This window comes from Equus przewalskii, chromosome 1, assembly GCF_037783145.1.
Source record: "Equus przewalskii isolate Varuska chromosome 1, EquPr2, whole genome shotgun sequence".
NCBI lineage: Eukaryota > Metazoa > Chordata > Mammalia > Perissodactyla > Equidae > Equus > Equus przewalskii.
The window spans coordinates 81511544-81529273 of NC_091831.1; the positions used below are offsets into that span (position 1 = coordinate 81511544).

Sequence of the window (17730 nt, forward strand, 5' to 3'; positions counted from 1 at the left end):
AACCCAGCATCTGATGTCTGACCTCTTTCCATCCTTACCAGCTGAGATCCCTTGCCGCCATGGGGCAGCTCTCTCTGTTCACCGGCTGTCCTGCCTAAAAGCAATGGTGGCGCTCTGGGATAGGGACGCTCAGTGCTGGAGAAAATGGGAAAGAGAGGAAAATTTCTCTTTAGAAAACTTAAAAGAGCAATAATGCCAGAATTGTTTTATTTATCATTCAAGCATATTATCTTTATTTCTGTAATGATTTGTTGTAGCTAGTGCAACGTAAGATTTTGAAAGTTTTTCGTTTAGAGAGCAGATGTCAAATGATCAAAGAATTTCTGATGGAGCACATCTGTCGTTCTTCCCCAAATTGCCTTTTAGCTTCCCACCTCTCTCACCATTTCATCCATATTATCTTTGTTAATATTCTCTTGGATTGACGGTATATAGAATTATCAAATATACACCCAGCAACCATGCAAAAAAATACGTGGCTAATATTTTCAACCAAATGATCAAATCAGATAAAGATATTTTGAGGCTTCTGAATCTCCTTCAATGGTCAGTTGAAATCTCATTTAATAGGAATCTAAGATTTTCTTTTTCTCATTATGTTTTGTGATCCCTTTTTTCTAACAGAGAGAAACTTATGTGAGTTGATTAATATTTATTTGTTAAACAATTATAAGCACGATATTCCAGGTGTTTGATGCTGTTAGGGCTCCAAAAAATGGATATGATGTTTTTAACTGACCTTGAGAAGCTAACCGTTTCTTGAAGAAAGAAAATATATGAAAAGAGAATAAAAGGAGGCAGTTTTGTGATGCTTATCCCATAACTCACAGTGGGTGGTGACATCTTTAGCACTGTGTTGTAAAGTTTATTTAATTATTAACAACCCTTTTTTCAGTTTGTTGGGGATGTGTAAAGAGAACTTTCTTGCTTATATTCTGAAATGGTTGCCACTTTGTATATCTCCCACCTTTTTCTGCTATGTAGGATATAGTAATTGTGTGGAATATTTTAGATAATTCAGAGAATTTTATCTCATTTTGATCAGTCATGGCATTTAGAGGCCTAAGAGTGGGAAATACAACATTGACATAAAGGTCTAAAAGCATAGATTTTGTGATGGCCAGACCAGGGTTTGAGAATTAACTCTGCCATTTTATAACTTTGTGACCTTGTGCAAGTCACTTAGCTTCTCTAAGCCTACTTTGATCCCTTGTAAAATGGGTACTTTTTGCTAATTTTGTGAGGATTTGTAGGGTTAATATGTGTGTACAAAAAGCTTAGTGTAGTCCCTGGCATATAACATTTATTCAGGTAATTCTACTATTAAAAACAAAGAATACTGTAGACCTCTTCATCTCAGTAGTTGAGAAAAGCAACTTTATTTTCTGACTGATTCAGTATAAATATGCTCTGGATAGAAAGTTCACGACCTGCTTTGTCAAAAGTGTTCGTGGTCAGTCATGTCCAGACCTTTTCCTTATGTCCAGATACGTTTGGCCCCAAATGGAAATAGTAAAATGGAATGTTAAAATTATCTTTGGGATATGCAAATTGTGATTGAAGAATAGACCACACAAACACTTGGCCATCTGATGAGACCACCATCACGTGTTCTTTGAAAGCCCTGTTTTCTGAAACGCTAGAGTGAAAAAGACTTAGCTTTTTAAAATGCTAGATGGGAGTTGAGCAAAAACATACCAAATAAAAGTAGAAAGGGCCACATAGTCCCTCAAGCATCCTAAATATTTCAGACCCATTCCAGGTGCACAAATTATAACACAAAGTGATATGATTCCCATTAACTTCAGAGACAGTGTGTGCACCTGATACAAGCAATGATGGATGCCGTGCTTGTTCCGTGAGGTATATTGTAAAATTGTGTTGCTGGAGCCCTTTTTTCCTTCATTGTCAGCACAAATCCTTGTTTATTAAAGATTTAGCTTGAAGGAAGTTTTAATTAATTACAGGTGCAGTGAATCCTGGCTGGGAAGCTGCGTGCTGTGTTTACGGTGAATGGCCTTCATGTGCCTGCGCTGCTCTCCGCGCTGCCCGCTCCCTGACAGCGTGATTTATGGCTGTTGTTTTCCACCAGTCCACTGTTTGCCCTCTAGGAGGGATTGGTCTCCTGAGCCCCCATAATAACAGCAGCACTTTCACAGACATCTTTTAATGACAACAGCACTGCATTCAGTAAGTCAGGCTAATTGCAGATGTACCCTATTAATTGCAAAAACTAGGAGAGGTTACATATTTTACAAGCTTTTAATTTGAAACCGCCCGAGATGATTTGTCTTAAGTGTTTGGATAGAGACGTCCATAATATTCAACAATTCACCATTATTGAAACTCCAGTCTAGGCAGTTATAGAATTCTGAGATGGAATCAGGTGAAAACAAATAGTCTTGGATGTGTTTTTTACCCAGTGGCTGTTAAGGGGAGGTTGTATTGTCAATGAGGACGTTTAAAACATTTCTTCCTCTTTTTATAAAAGTGGCTTAGCTCTTATTCAGCATTATACATCTTTCTGAATATAGTAGAAATTCTGTATTTCTACAGCTAACATTACAGAATTTTCCAAATAAACTTCGGTCCTTAAACATGCAGAAGAAGCTAACTGTGGTTCCAGTGGTGTGTATGCGAGAGGCTTGGCATCGCGTTTGTTTAACTGTGGTGAAGTGATGCCCAGAATCCTGGTGGAGGTGGTGTTCCATGGCGGTTCATGGAATGACCGTGGGGAGGGTGTGCATCCAGCGCTCAGCAGGTCCAGGCTCCATGAGCAAGTGGACCTGCATTGCAGGGTTTGGCTATGATCCAGTGGGCATTTTGTAAGTGTGAATGGTATTTTAACTTCTGCTGCATGTCAAGCCCCAAACAGTTAGAGTCGTTTTCATGTCCGTTTTCTCCGCATACACACGGCTCTGTGCCTGGAGTGCCCTGGGCATGGAGTGTTCCTGTGTGTGTTTGCCATCATCTCGTGCGCTGCCTGCTCCATGCCTTCTAGCGGCCGCTGCTCTCCTGGGGGGGCTGATGGGGTAGCGTCAGGAGAGCTGCCTGCCCAGGGTCTCGGTGGAAAATGGAGGTGTGGAGGAACTATTGAAACCAACTCTGGCTTCTGAAAGTCGCGGGACTTCAGGGTGAGGCGCTCGAGGAGGAGCCGTGTGTCTTTGGACAGCCTGCCTTTCCTCGCTGGGCACTAGCAGCTGCGGCGGGGCCGGTGCCAGTGGAGGAGCAGATGGGGGCGAGTCCTGAGGGAACCTGTGCGTGTGTTCGTAAGGCTGCAGCCCTGACATGTTACTGCTGCGTTCATCATGAGAGAAAAAGTCAGGAAACGGTTAAATCAGGCGTGGCCTTCAGTGTAGCGTTGTGCAGGCGATGAAAATTGTGGAATACTTCCTAGATGGCAAAATAGTAGTCATAGTAATAATACATCAAAAATAAGAATCGAACCTTTAATAGGTACTAGGTATTGTAGTTATTCTAGTTAGTGTAGTTATTCTCTAAAACAGTTTTATTAATTTTGAAGTTCTGAGTGTATTATGCATATAAGAAGACAGTTTCCTCCTCTTTATTTTCTCTCGCAGAATTTTCTTGGCCCTTTTCTACTCTTTTATATGCCATTGAATTAAAAAATATTCGAATCCTACTTTATTAAGATAATATCGTTTTTGAAGATGTTGAATTTTATAAAATTTGATGATTGTGATTCCATGAATTATTGTTAGGTTTCCTAATATTTAGTTATTCTTACATTCCTGTGCTAAGCCTTATTAGTTTAATATATTGCTAGACTTTATTTATTTATAAATAATGGATCTCTAGTCTGTTATGTCTGTCAGTTTTGAAAACAGGGTTTTGCTACAAGCCTTATAATAGTGATTTGGAGTGCAGTCTGTCCTTTTCTTTATTTGGGAACAGTTTAAATAACAGGTTGATTCCTGCTTCGCTCATAAAGTAGTTTGGGTATGGTGGGCGTGGTGAGAAGAGCAGAGCGTCTTTCAGATTCTTCAGCATTAGTCTCATCAGTTTGTCTCATTTTTCTTGGACCCATTTTGGTAGTTTCCTTTTGTGGCCGTCCTCCTCCGGCACACGCTGAAGGTGTGTTTGGCGTGAGATTGCCTGCAGCCTTGGTTAACGGTTTTGTATTCTCTTTGTCTGTGGTCGCGCTTCTGGACGTTTCTCATGCTGGCGTCCAAGTCTGTTCTTCGGGCTGACTTTTCAGAGGTTTGTCTGTTCTGTTTGGTCTTTTCAACGAGTTATTTAGTTTTTGCTTTATCCATTCTGCCAGGTTTTTTCTTTAAGATTCACTAGAGTTGGTATCTTGTTAAGTCTTTCACTTGCCTGTAGCAGATGGTGTTCACTGCTCAGTTTGAGTTCCGCTGTTCTGAGTAGAAGGTGCAGAGTGAGGATTCTTCACGTGTCTACAGCTCTGCTGCGGCTTTAAAAGGAGCTCGCAGACGTGATGCTCAGATTCTTTGTACCCTAATTTTTAAAGTTTTGTTTTCTTTAATCTTACTTTCTCTCTTCTGATCTGTCAAACTGAGAGGCTGTGGTCAGGTCCCCTGCAGGCTGTGGACGGACCCCTTTGTCACCACAGCTCGAAGCGCTTTGCCTTCCTGTTTGGTGGCACTGCTTTTTGGTGGGTAAGGTTCATGGCTCTTCTTTCTCAGTATGTTGTCTCCTTTCAAATGCAAATATCCCTCATTTTTCTATTCAGTTCTTTATGTCTGATATTTATATTTCTTTATTTCTTTTTTTTTTTGATGAGGAAGATTGGCCCTAAGCTAACATCTGTGCCAGTCTTCCTCTATATTTTGTATGTGGGATGCCACCACAGCATGGCTTGATGAGCAGTGTGTAGATCGCGCCCTGGATTTGAACCAGTGAACTCTGGGCTGCCGAAGCTGTGTGTTTGAACTTAACCACTACACCACCAGGTGGCCCCTGATATTTACATTTCTAATCCTGCCCTGTTTTTGTTTACATTTCCATTATCTTTGATAATTCCCATATTTTCAACTGTGAGTCTCAGTCTAGTTTGGGTCTCTTTGAAACACGAGGCTGGGTTTTGGCCTCACTTACCCAGTGGAAAGTCTCACTGCTGATAACGCGCTGTCATATGGAGACCCCAGGTATGGTCACTCTGAAACCAGCTCTTATTTTCTTTATTGTATTTCCTGTTTTTTCTTTTCTGTTACTTTTCTCCCCCATAGTGGTTGTGATAGTTCTATAATCTGTTTCTTTTCTACTGTTTATGCTGAAGTAGCAACTGTCAATCAGTAAATGGGTGTATATTTTTTAGAAATGTGTTTCAACCTGTTTTTCTCTCATGGTTGAGCATTAGGGAGTAGCTGTCCCCTGTGCCCCCTTCCACCCTTGGACGGGGTGGGATTCTTGAGCACTTTCGTTTTCGTCTCTTCTCACTCTAGGTTTTGTTAAACTAAACCGGAATTACAGTAACACTTAAAAATATATCCCTTTTTATATTTTACCTTTCTTAACAGTTTCATGAGTATTTAAAACAGTGCTTTAATATTTGCTTAATTATCATTTTAATAATTTATTTTAAGAACTGGTATGTATATTACATGTAATTTTTCTTGTATAATAAATTAAGAGGCAGTGTTGCCTAATATCTAGTTAATTCTAGCTTGGGAGGCGGCTGCCTTTCCACGTTCAGATCCTGACTCCACCGCTCACCAGCTGTGTGGCCTGGTATGTTATTTACTGTCTCTGAACCAGCATCCTCGTCTGTGAGGTGGGATTGGTAATGGACCCTCTGTCCTCTCCCAGCTGCTGGGCGCGCCCCGTCTGTGATGCACAGCGTCCCCAGCAGGCCGTCTCCCGCCCTAGAAAGGGACCATGCTCTTTTAGTGGCTGTGTGCTTGCACTGGCTGGATGTAGCATGCTGTACCCATTCCGTCTCTTGCTGCTTTATTTCTGCCCTAGCCTGTCTGAAGGTGGAGTTTATTCACTTTTTCTGTCAAGCATGACTGCTAGTTTGGATCAATGTAGAAATCCAGGGTCACTGCTTTCCCCCTGGAATTATGGAAAGAGTTTCCCTGTGCTTTCTGACGTTTTTGGTGTTGCAGAAAACATGTCCAACGCAGGTAGAGTCCTTTCCCTCTGAAGGGAATCTTTTCTTTTTCTGTTTTGTTCTGACTAGAAGCTACAGCATTTTCTCTCATTTTTCTTTATTTTTGGAGTTCAGACATCTGGTAGGTCTATGCCCAGGTGTATGTCTTTTCTCAACGTTTCTGCCTGACACTCTAGGATGTTTTGCTCCATCATTTTTTAAAATCATTGCTTTATATCCTTTCTTCTCTATCCTCTTGGAATTCGTGGTGTACATCGTTAGAGCTCCTGGGTTTGTCTTTCTTGTCTCCTTGGCTTTTCCCTAATTTTCTTTCTTTGGTTTTAAAATAATGAATCATTTTCCATCTACCTTGTTGTTTTAACTTTGACAAGGATTGACACAAAGGATGTTTTGGAAAAATAAAAATTGGCCAAGTGTTTACGTGTTGTAACTTTTTCTGGTCTTCTTTTGAGGCCTCACCGCTTAATAGTGGATACGTTGGTTGGTGTTTACTGCTTACAGGTTAATGAAGGATGAAGTAAACTTCCAGTGCTGATAATGTGTATTTACAATTGTGTGTATTATGTTTGACTACATGCTCATAAAGTGCATTAGATTGCATCGTGATTACAAGGTGGTCATTTTAAGAGTCATACTCATTTACTTTAACTTCTTATTTAAAACTGGCTTTACCATTTTATCATCGTTTTAGGAGAAACTAATTCGAGATATTGCTCACTGTCACGGAATTTTGATCACTTCTTACTCCTACATTCGGTTGATGCAAGATGATATTAGCAGGCATGACTGGCACTACGTGATCTTGGACGAAGGACACAAAATTCGAAACCCAAATGCTGCCGTCACCCTGGCCTGCAAACAGGTATGACCTCTTAGAACGATGGGGGTTTCCAGGTGGATAATTGTATTTAACTGACAATAAACTCTCTGCTTTTAGTAACACGCCTTTGAAATTTGAAATACATGTTTTGCCTTAATGCAGAAAATTCTTCATTCTTGCCCTTAATCATGCTTTTTAAAATTGTAGTTGTTGACATTGCTTAATGTCTCTTGTAGGGATGAGTTGTTAGACTGTAACCAGATCCAGCTCTATCCATAATATTCAGCTCAAACAATAAGAAAAATTCTTTCCAATTTGTTTTCCTATATGTAATTGAAGAATTAAAATTAATAAAATGTCTGTGATTCAGAGAAGACCAAAGTGATATGTAAATGTGTTAAATAAGATTACGTGACAGTGTTTTGGGTTAGGGTTGATGATTGTCTGTTAAAAGGCAAGTTTAATAACAAACTATTTTCTTTCCCAAAATAGTTCCGCACCCCTCACCGCATCATCTTGTCTGGCTCACCGATGCAAAATAACCTCCGCGAGCTGTGGTCACTCTTTGACTTCATCTTCCCGGGAAAGTTGGGCACGTTGCCCGTGTTCATGGAGCAGTTCTCGGTCCCCATCACCATGGGGGGATACGCAAACGCCTCCCCGGTGCAGGTAACATATCGGCCAGCTAACCCTGCTGGCATGGTAATAGTTAAAGTGTTCCTACTAAATACTGTACTTTGTAGGCAAGTCATTCAGGTTATAAGGGAAATGGCCAAGCTTATTAAATTAGTGTCTGATAGAAATCACAAAATTATTTTTGCATGATCACTCATGTTTTTCCAGATGAGTTTTTAAAACACCATGTCAGATATTCAAGAGCAGTCAGAAATTATGAAACAAGATTGAATCAGTTCTGGTGGCATATAATCTAGTGCACGTGAGGGTAGTGCACCTTATAAAGTGAAAGCTTAGAAAAGGGAAGCCAGGGGGCTAGAATCGCTCAGGGGAGACTGTGAGACACTTGTCCCTTAGCCTGATTCTGGGAAACAGGCCGAGGAGAGTAGAGGCGTTCTAGGTGAGGGCACCAGTACAGGCGGAGCCCTGTCAGGTTGCTGTGCGCAGCAGTGCAGACACACGCTTGGTTGGACTAGAGATGCTGGGGGAGTAGCAGGAAGGTGTGGATGTGGGAACACTGGGCCCTTGAAAGGGAGGCCGAGGTGCTGGGCAGGAAGAGCACGGAAGGTGTCTGAGCAGAAGGCTGGAAGAGGGCTCTTCTTGGAGGGCAACTCAGGACGGAGGGAGGCTGGCATGGAGGGAGCTGCAGGAATCCCAGGGGGTGAGGGTGAGGAGGCCCTGGACCCAGACAGGGCGCTGCTTCTGAGAAGAAGGTGGAGAGCAAGAGCCCCAAGTGGCAGTTTTCAGGCAGAACCAACGATGTGGAGGCTGCGAAGATGAAGGAAGTCAGGTTGCGGGTGGGAGCTTGCTGCCGCTGACCCTGAGGTTTTTGTCTGGGTGGCTGGTGGAGTGGGCTTGTCCCAGACAGGAACACGGGAGGGGAGGCCCACCCGAGGGCAGTTGGTGGCATTTTGGGGGCAGGGGCTCTGCACAGCCCTCAGAGAGGCCTGTGCCTGCCAGGTCGTGGCTGAGCCGGAAACAAGCCTTCCACCAAAGAAGTTTGAAATATTTAATTAGAAAAAGAATTTGAGACGTTTAGAATTAGAGGATCGTCAGCAAGCACGTTAGTGCCTTTTGCGTTTAGAGATGGAGTGATTTTTAACTTTCGTAGGGGCTCTCTTCCCCCACTGAGTCCCTGTTGTCCTTCATTTATACTGTTCTTTTTTTAAACTTTTTGTTTTGAAATAATTTCAAACTTTACAGAAAGTTGCAAGAATTGTAAAAAACTCGTATATACTCTTCACCCAGGCTCACCAGTTATTAGCGTTTTCCTAACAGTTGCCACATTTGCTTTCTCTTTCCTCCCCACCCCGGCCATGTAGGCAAACTTATCCTCTTGTTTTCTGAACCATCTGAAAGCCAGGCGCAGACAGGACGCCCCTTCCTCCAGGTCCTTCAGCATGTATCTCCTAAGAACAAGGACATTTTCTCACATACCCGTAGTCTAAACATCAAAATCTGGAGGAGATTTAACACTGATACGGTTCTGTTATCTGTCGTCATTCACATTTTGCCACTTGCTCCAGTAGTGTCCACGTCTCTGTAGTCTCCGTTAGTCTGGAACACTTCCTCTGATCTTTCTTTTGCCTTCCAGGATCTTGCCGTTTTGGAAGACCACAAGCCTGTTATTTTGTAACCTCACTTTGGGTTTGTCTTCCTTTCTTTGTGACTGGACTCAGGGTGTGCGTTTGGGCAAGAATATCACAGCAGTGATGTGCCTTTCTCAGTGCCTCCTATCTGGAGGCACGTACTGTCGTGTGTCCCTTCATGAGTGGTGGTCATTGGTGGTGGTCTGATTACATGACGAGGGGGTGTTTGCCAGGTTTCTAGACTCTCTGAAGTTACTGCTTCGCCTTGTAATTAGTAAATCATTTGTGGGGAGCAGCTTCGAGACCATGTAAATGTGGCCTGTTTCTTCCTTGAAGTCCTGGTTTCAAAAGTCTGTGTACTTAATGTTTTTTCCCTTTTTAGCTTATAAGGTCCTTGGGAGCAGAAGTCTTGTTTATTTGCTCCTTTTTGTTTAAGTCCATGGTTGCCAGCCCTATTGATTTGCAAGAAGATATTCTGTCAGCAGATATTTATTGTGTCAGGCTGGGCTAAAAGGATGGGAGGTGGCTGACAACCAGCCCTTCCTGTGGAGGTGTTCCCAGTCAGGGTGGGTGGGCAGCGGGGAGAGGAAAATAAACAGATGACCCCAGTATGGGATAGTGAGGCTGTGATCAGGGGACATATCCAATATCAGAGCTTGTGGGGGTCCCAGAGGCTTCCTGGGGACGGGCTGACTGTGCTCGGACCTAAAAGGCTGAGGAAGGTGAGGGAGAGAACATTAAGTGCAAGCAGTACAGACTGCTGCTTCGGTTTGTACGTAAAGCTTGTGCAAGGAATTCTGAACTGAAAAGAACCTGAGGCGTCATCTGGTGGAACTTCCTCATTTCATGCTCAAGGTTATTGGGACCCAGCGGTTTGGCGGCTTGCCTAAGGCCCCTCAGCTCTGCACGAGGCAGAACTGGGGAGTAATTATCAGTGTACCTTGTCAGGAGTAGGAAGAAAGCAGGGACGTGCTCAGCTAGGTTTCCATTTTCCGTGGCACTGGGGAGTAGGGAGTGAGAGTTGGAGAAATACAGTTGAATCCCTACCATGTGTTTTTACTCAGAGAAACAGACACGCAAGGCAGATGGGAATTAAATAGAGAATCAGCTTTCTTGCCTGAAGCACAGGATTTCCTAGGAAAGTTGGACTGGAGAATGTGGCTCGACATCAAGGCTAAAGTAGGGTTTCTTAGTATTCCCTGCTCCCCGTCCCCACTCCAGACTTAAGATCTTCCTCTGGGGAGAGCTGGATGTGAAAGACAGACCCATCCGCAGCCACTCTGAGCTCTGACCCTTGTGAGCCACCACAGTGGGCCAGCAGCAGGGGCGGGGCGAGGGGGCAAGGCGAACTCTCCAAAGGGGTGCACAGGCAGGAGAGAGCAGCCCGGCCACTCAGCAGCCCAGCCCTGGCTTTCCAGCGTCAGCCAGCTCACCCCTTTTACAGGAGACAGATGTGGGTAGAGGCGAGGATGTGGGGACAGTTTCCTTAACACAGTGTATGTATTTTTAGGAAGAATTTAAATAGTGTGGTTGCTTCCTTGGTGGGATTGTAATGTCTCGTTAAATTCTGACATTTAATCATCCATACATTACAAACCGTAATGTGTACCTGATCATCATCTTGAAGGTAATTTTAATCAGTGCCTGAATGACACGTTTCCGGGAGTCACCTGTAACTAAAAGGTGCTGAGTGAGCCTCTTTGCTACTGTCTGCTGTTCCACGTGAAGCCTGTCTTTTTGTTTTCATACTCACACAAGATAAACGCATGTCCCTGCACATACGTGTACACATACTCAAGTGAGGCGTTCTTCGGATCTTTTAAAACGTTTTCCTTTTTACCGTGTTAATTTTCTTTTAACATGAATTTTTCTGAATTTATTATGGTCAAGCTCTTTTTATCATTCATTTTGCAGCTAACTTTCTTAAATTTAAACTTTGGTTGGCATTCCTCTTGTTCCATTAAATAGTCATTTACTAGGTCGTTAAGCCTATTTAGACTTTTTTCTTAAGTATCAATAATTTATTGAAATCTTTGTTTGCCTTTGAGGTAACGGCAGAGGGAGTGGCGTCCTGGGCTGCGGGCCTTTGTTTTCTCGGTGCAGTTAATGCCCATCTCCTGTGGCCGTGCTCCGTTACAGAAGCAGATGCTCCCTTTTAGGCCCGAGTGACCTTTGGTTTCTGGGATCAGAGGGTTCTTCTGGAACTTACTCCCCTGAGGGCAGTGCTTACTCTGCACGGTACTGACCTTACTCTCCGGTGGGCAGTAATCTGCTTATGATCTGGTTGTCCCGTGGCCGCAGCCCTCCGTGGAGCTGCCTTTTGATCTGCCGTCTTGCAGAGGCGCAGTCCTTTGTAGCTCTTGGAGAATACAAGATTATAAACACACGTGTTGGAAAGCAGTTGTCCCCAGAGGATGGACAAGAACCGAATAAACCTCTACTTTAGGGTTTAACTGTATATAATAATTAAAGCAAAGCACAGAAGAGGGATGGGGCACCAAAGTACCAGTTGCTCTTTTGTTGGACGTTTTGGTTAATACGTTTTTTTCTGATGATGTTATGAAAGCTACCACCTCCTGGAGTATATAGAACTTATACCAGTTTTTCCAAACAATTTTCCAACCAGTTTTCTACCACCGTTGGTCATTCTTTTACTGTTTTTTTGTGTGTTTATGTGTGTGTGGGTTTTTTTGGTGAGGAAGATTGGCCCTGAGCCAACATCTGTTGCCAGTTTTCCTCCTGCGTCTTGGGGAAGACTATCCCTGAGCTGACATCCATGCCAGTCTTCCTCTGTTTTGTATATGGGACAGCGTGGCTTGCTGAGCAGTGTGTAGGGTCTGAGCCCAGGATCCAAACCCACCAACCTCGGGCCGCTAAAGCAGAGTATGCAGACTTAGCCACTATGCCAGTGGGCCGGTCCCTGGTCATTCTTTTAAAAAAAAATTTTAAGCATTGGAATCAACCAAGAGGTAAGAACAAAAGAATAGTAATTGTTTCCCCTTTTCTCTTATTCAAGGTTAAAACTGCTTATAAGTGTGCATGTGTCTTACGGGATACCATAAACCCATACCTGCTGCGGAGAATGAAGTCAGACGTCAAAATGAGCCTTTCTTTGCCGGATAAAAATGAACAGGTCTGTAAATCCAGGAGTTACCAAGACCTTCCTAAAGCATGGGTGCACCTGTCCGCTCAGCCTGCTTTTCACGTGCAGGATGAGTGAGGCCAACAGGTGTGGTCACTGGTGCTGTGGGGCAGGCTGATCTACGTCTGTATCCACGTGTATGTGACAGGTGAGCCTGCCGTGGCATCTGCCCTCAGCGGGACTCCTCCTCTGGTCCACAGGCTTGAGCTTTGTCTTATTAACACATGGATCCCTGCAGCTACTCCTTTAAACTTTTCCGTTTTCCTCGAGCCCCCAGTTCATTCATGCTACAAATCCTATTAGGTGCCGACCACAGTCCTGGGCGTTAGCAGTGCACAAGGTCGAGGCTTGTTCTCATGGAACTCACAGCCGCTCTCGAGGGGGACAGTCATGAGTAGATACATCGCGTGGCACGCGGCCATCAGTGTGGAGAAACAATGAAGCAGGGTAAGGGGGTAGGGAGTGCTGAGGGCAGGATTTGGGGAAGCAGGCTTTCTATGAGGATGGTCGGAGGAGGCCTCTGGCGCTGACATTGGAGCAGAGGCCTGAAGAAGTGAAGGAGCAAGTCCTAGGGGTTTTGGAGGCAGAGTGTAACAGGTCGACAGAACGTGGGAGCGCGTGTTTACATTCAGGGGCCGGCAAGGAGGCCCGCAGGGCCGCAGGCAGGAGCCAGGAGGAAAGCCAGCACAGGAAGGTGTCAGGTTGCTGCCGAGACGCCAGATCGCCTGCTCCTGCTGGTCGTGGTGGAGACTAGGGTTTTACTGTGCATGAGGAGGAAATAAATTCACCGGAAGATCCTGAGCAAAGGAGTGACGTCATCAACTGGGGTTTTAAAAGGACCATCCTTTTGAATTCCATCTAGTGTTATCATAGAGTAGATGGCTGCACCTTCTATTTAGCATCTAAAAGTAAATGCTTTGTAGATTTTTAAAACTTAAGGGATCTTGGAGATTGTCCTCAAGGCTGCTTTCATCCCTGCCTCTTCCCTCACCCGAAGCTCATCTCCAGATTAGTGCTTGGTCTCGCGTTCCCCACAGGTCTCCCATTCCTGCGGCCACTCAGGCCACCGTCCTCTGAGCCATCTCTGATTCCTAGTCAGCCAGTTGCTGTGGTGTTTTATTTGTCCTTTTTCGTTCTCTCGCTTCTCTGCTTCCCATCCTCATAAACCAGTGCAGTTGATGTCTGACCATTGGCATTCCCCGCCCCGTTCAGTATTGCTCAGTGTCGCTGGATTAATGTTCCCAAGGCTTGTCTTCCCACCAACATACCTTTGATGTCTCTCTCCCACCCAGAGTACTGAATTAGGTTATCTGCACCAGTTTGTTTTCACTGTGGAGTCCCAGGCTCTCTTCTGGTCTGCCCTGCAGTAGCCAAGGCAGATCACTTCCTGTCTCCCAAACATGGACTACTTTTTCTTTCCATTCGCTCAGGCTGCTCTCTCCCCCTGGGGTTTTTCCACACCCACCCCCCCCCACCCCCCCCCAGCACACACACAGACACAGAAGTTCCATTTTAAGGTCCCACTAGGCTCTCCGCGAGCTCTGCCGGGCTGGAACTCCTTGACTTGGGGCTTCGTCTCCCCATCTTAAAGTGCCGTGTGACACCTAAAACAGCGATCCACAGACACTGGGCACCTTGTGAATGGCTCCTTCAAGTAGCTTTGTGATTGAGAGGAAGGGCTTTTCTCTGCTGCGGTTGTGTTTAAAGGAATGAAATATGAATTTGAGAAATTAAGCATTATAACACTCAGGTTCATATTTTAGAAGGATTACTCAGGCAGCACATGAAAGCACTGGAGGGGGAAGAAAATGGAGGCAAAGGGCCGAGGTACCCAGTCCCTCAGAGTCCGCAGGAGAGAAGATGCAGGCCTGAGCCGAGGCAAGGGTGGGGCCGGCAGGAGGAGCTTGAGGGCCCAGCGACTTCCAGGTTCTTTGCTGCCATGTTGGGATCTACTGCCGCAGAGGCTCAGAGAGGACAAAGAGCTGGAGGAGCCAGCTGATGTTTCATTCAGGATGTATTTGAAGCACCCGTGTGAGAATCTGCTTGCCCCAAGGCAGTTCGAGATGGGTCTGAGCTCTGAGGAGCCTTCCAGGTGGGGCTGCATCTCTGACCCCTGAGCAGGGAAGGTGTTCAGGCGTGAACAGGGATGAGTGTGCCCAAGGAGCCCGTGCAGCATGGGAAGAGCCGGGCGGCCCAGGGCACTGCGCCATTTAAGGGGAGGCTAGAAGAGGACAGCTGGCTGGGAAGACCTAGGTAGAGAGGCAGGAGGCAGGTTAGGGGACATGGAATCATGGGGACCCTGGGGACCCGGTGGGTTTGGCAACCAGGAAGTCATTGGTGACCTCCTCCAGGATCGCCTCAGTGCTAGCAGTGGGAATGCCCTGCAGGCGTGTGCTGGGTGGGAGTGCTGGGAAGGCGAGGGCTGGAGATGGTGAGCATCCGTGATCCTCTCGGGGAGTGTCCCCTGGACTTGTGGAGAACCTCAGGGGAGGAGCAGTGTCCTGAGGAGAAGGAGTGGGTTTTCAGATCTGGGACAGAGTGGAAGGGTTGCCCTGGATCCCGTAAAGGAAGCTGTTCCTCTGAGAATAAAGGGAAGCAAGGTGAGGCCGATGAAGAACTTAGGTGAGTTTAGGTAGTGAAGACTAGGGAATCCTGCCAGATAGGGTTAGTTTCTATTTTTGTCGTGTTGTTTCTGTTTGATTCTTTTTGAGCAGAAGTTGAGACAAAGTGGGGGGGGTGGGTGGCTTGGGGAAAGTAAGGAGTGTTGTCAGCCGTTCTGGGTTTGCAGAAAGTGCTGAGTAGGGGTGATGGAAGACGCCCCTGGAGACCGGGAGCGGCAGCTGTGAGATGACGGCCGCTTGGGTGACGGTCTTCAGCAGCGCCCAGCCCTTACCACGGAGGAGGAGAGAAGGCAGGTGGTTGAGCTAATGTACTTTTGGAAGTTTACAGGGCAGGGGCAGTGGCTGGCAAAGGGGTGGCTGAAGGAAAATACCTTGGGAATATAACTAGACAAGGAATAAAGTCCACTCGTGAGGTGGTAGCGGTGGATGTGGAGAAGAGGGGACTGAGAGTCAGAAAGTTGGCAGACGTGAGGGCGTGGAGTCTTTGGTGCATTTGGGCTGGGCGGGGTGCGGTTGTTGTCTGGTGAACTTGGGCACCTGCACTGGGAACTCCAGGAAAGGGGTTAGCCAGGGGAGGGTAGCCCTGGGCAGGTTTGCCGACGTGGAATGTGGGTGAGGGGCGCAGGAGGGGGGACGGGCTGAGCACCCAGGGGAGTGGGGTGGGGGAGGTCTGCGCTGAACTTCCTGTGAGCAGGCAGCCAGTCTTCAGGCTCCGTCAGGATGGTGGGATGGGCACCGAGAGGTGGATGGGTGGCAGAAGTGGAGGGGGCTGCAGAGAGGAGCCAACTGTGCTCTTTGCTCAGCTCTGAGATGTGGTGTCGCTTTGTTTTGTTCTTTTAATAAGAGGTACGTTATTAAAACTGCATACACTGTGGCTTTTTGATTAGGAAATTTCGTTGATATTTTAATTATTTTATTCTGGTTTTTTTTTGAAATTATGGTTTCTCTCTTTTTTTTCTCTTATAGGTCTTATTTTGCCGTCTTACAGATGAGCAGCATAAAGTCTACCAAAATTTCATTGATTCCAAAGAAGTTTACGGAATTCTCAATGGAGATATGCAGGTCAGCTAAATACTAGAAGCTGGAGAAATGAATTGTGGACCAAGGGAAGCAGGGCAGGAAAGGAAGCCAGTGCTGGTCAGGGAGTCCCTCTTACCTCTTAGAAACATTTCGGTGCAATTTGAAGCCCTTCCAGAAGTAAGAACACAGGTTAGATTTCAGCACGCTCCATTTGCCTGCACTGAGCACGGTTACCCTTGAATCCAGCACACGTGGTTTAGTGGAGGAACAAGCCCAGACGGCGGGATCTGCACTGGTCGGGGCAGGGCCTGCTGCCTGGTGTGGGATGTAGGGAGGCAGCCAACGGCTGGGTTCACAGGCCCGTGGAGCAAGAATTATTAGCACAGGTTTTTCTGTGCGTAATAACATTTCCGTTATTGGCAATACTCAGCAATATATGTGGGTAAATGTCTGTTTGGTCAACATGTATAGTAGGTTTATAATCAGCATTTAGTCTAAAATTTCCAGTGAACTATTCAACTTCTTCGTGCTTCAGTATCTTAAAATGTGAATTGTGTTTTATTTGTTTGACGTATAAGACTTCCTTAGTCCATCCTCATTGGAGGTACCACAGAGTAGCCCAGTACACTCCGAAATGCACTTTCCAGCTTAGACGCGGAGGTAGATAAAGAGATGAACGCGGGCGACGTGGCTGCCTGTGTTCCCTAACGCTGCGTGCTTTTTCTTTCAGAATAAGTCACTCAGTTCTTTTAACCATCTCTTGCAGCTTCTCATTTCTTGTATCATTCGCATCTCAGAGAGGTTTCTACATCGTTTGCATTTGTTCCTGTCTCCCACATCTCCCCTTAACTCACCTTCATGGGCCTCCAAGTTGTGAAGCCATCTCTGGTCTAGGTCAGCACTATTCCGTAACCAGAACGCAGGCCACACGGGTGATTGACAGTTAGCCAGTAGTCACGTTAGAACAGGGAAAAAAAAAAAATAGGTGAAGTCAATTCTGGTAATATAGTTTATTTAACCTGATATATCCAAAACATCTTACAAAAATATAATCAAAATTTTGAAATGATTACTGAAATAATTTACTCTCTTTTTTTTTGGACTAAGTCTTTATAACTGGGTATTTAACACGAGCAGCGCATCTCAGTTCGGACCAGCTACACGCCGTGTGCTCAGCAGCCGCCTGTGGCGTGTGACTGCTGTGTTGTACAGCTCAGGTCTGGGGAAGAAGGAGGAGGCACAGATGACTCTTCGGGGAGTTTTGACAAAGTTCCTGATCTGTTCAGATCTCTTGTTTGTTTAGCTGGGGCTTACTGGTTAAAACTACCACACTCTCTGGTTATTGGCTTAATTTATGATGCCTCTTTCTCTGCTTCAGCGTTTGCACTGGTGAGCTCGATTCGGTCACCCTGTGAGAGCTGTGAAGGATGCCCTGTTGCTGGGCAGAGATGGGCAGGCCCTCCCTCCTGGTCTCCCGAGCCCTTCTGCCGTGTGACCCATCCTTCAGATCTTTCCCATTCGTGTATTTTCCATGCAATACGCTTTCTTATTTACTAATGTAAAGGAAAATGGAACTTCAACCTCTGACACAGATTAAACTACAGAACTTTTAGTGAAGTACTTAGGAATGTGATATTTAAATTCATTTGCTTTTAATTTGAATTTAATTAATTACATTTGCACATGACTTATTTCTCCAAAGTTGGGTGGGCATGACTTTTTTGATTTATATTTAAAAGATTAGTCAGTTTTTTATATACTGTGAACTG

The 17730-nt window shown here is 45.3% G+C and overlaps 1 protein-coding gene across 8 annotated transcripts in view; it reads left to right on the plus strand.

Moving 5' to 3' along the window:
• The window catches only part of ERCC6 (ERCC excision repair 6, chromatin remodeling factor), a 72222-nt gene that overhangs the window by 43897 nt on the left and 10595 nt on the right, over positions 1–17730 (plus strand). For all 8 annotated transcript variants that reach the window (XM_008521989.2, XM_070615236.1, XM_008521987.2 and 5 more), the window contains 4 exons: positions 6786–6956; positions 7407–7583; positions 12195–12311; positions 15908–16003. In XM_008521989.2, the coding sequence (XP_008520211.2) occupies positions 6786–6956; positions 7407–7583; positions 12195–12311; positions 15908–16003 (561 nt within the window). The remainder of the gene's footprint in view (positions 1–6785; positions 6957–7406; positions 7584–12194; positions 12312–15907; positions 16004–17730) is intronic.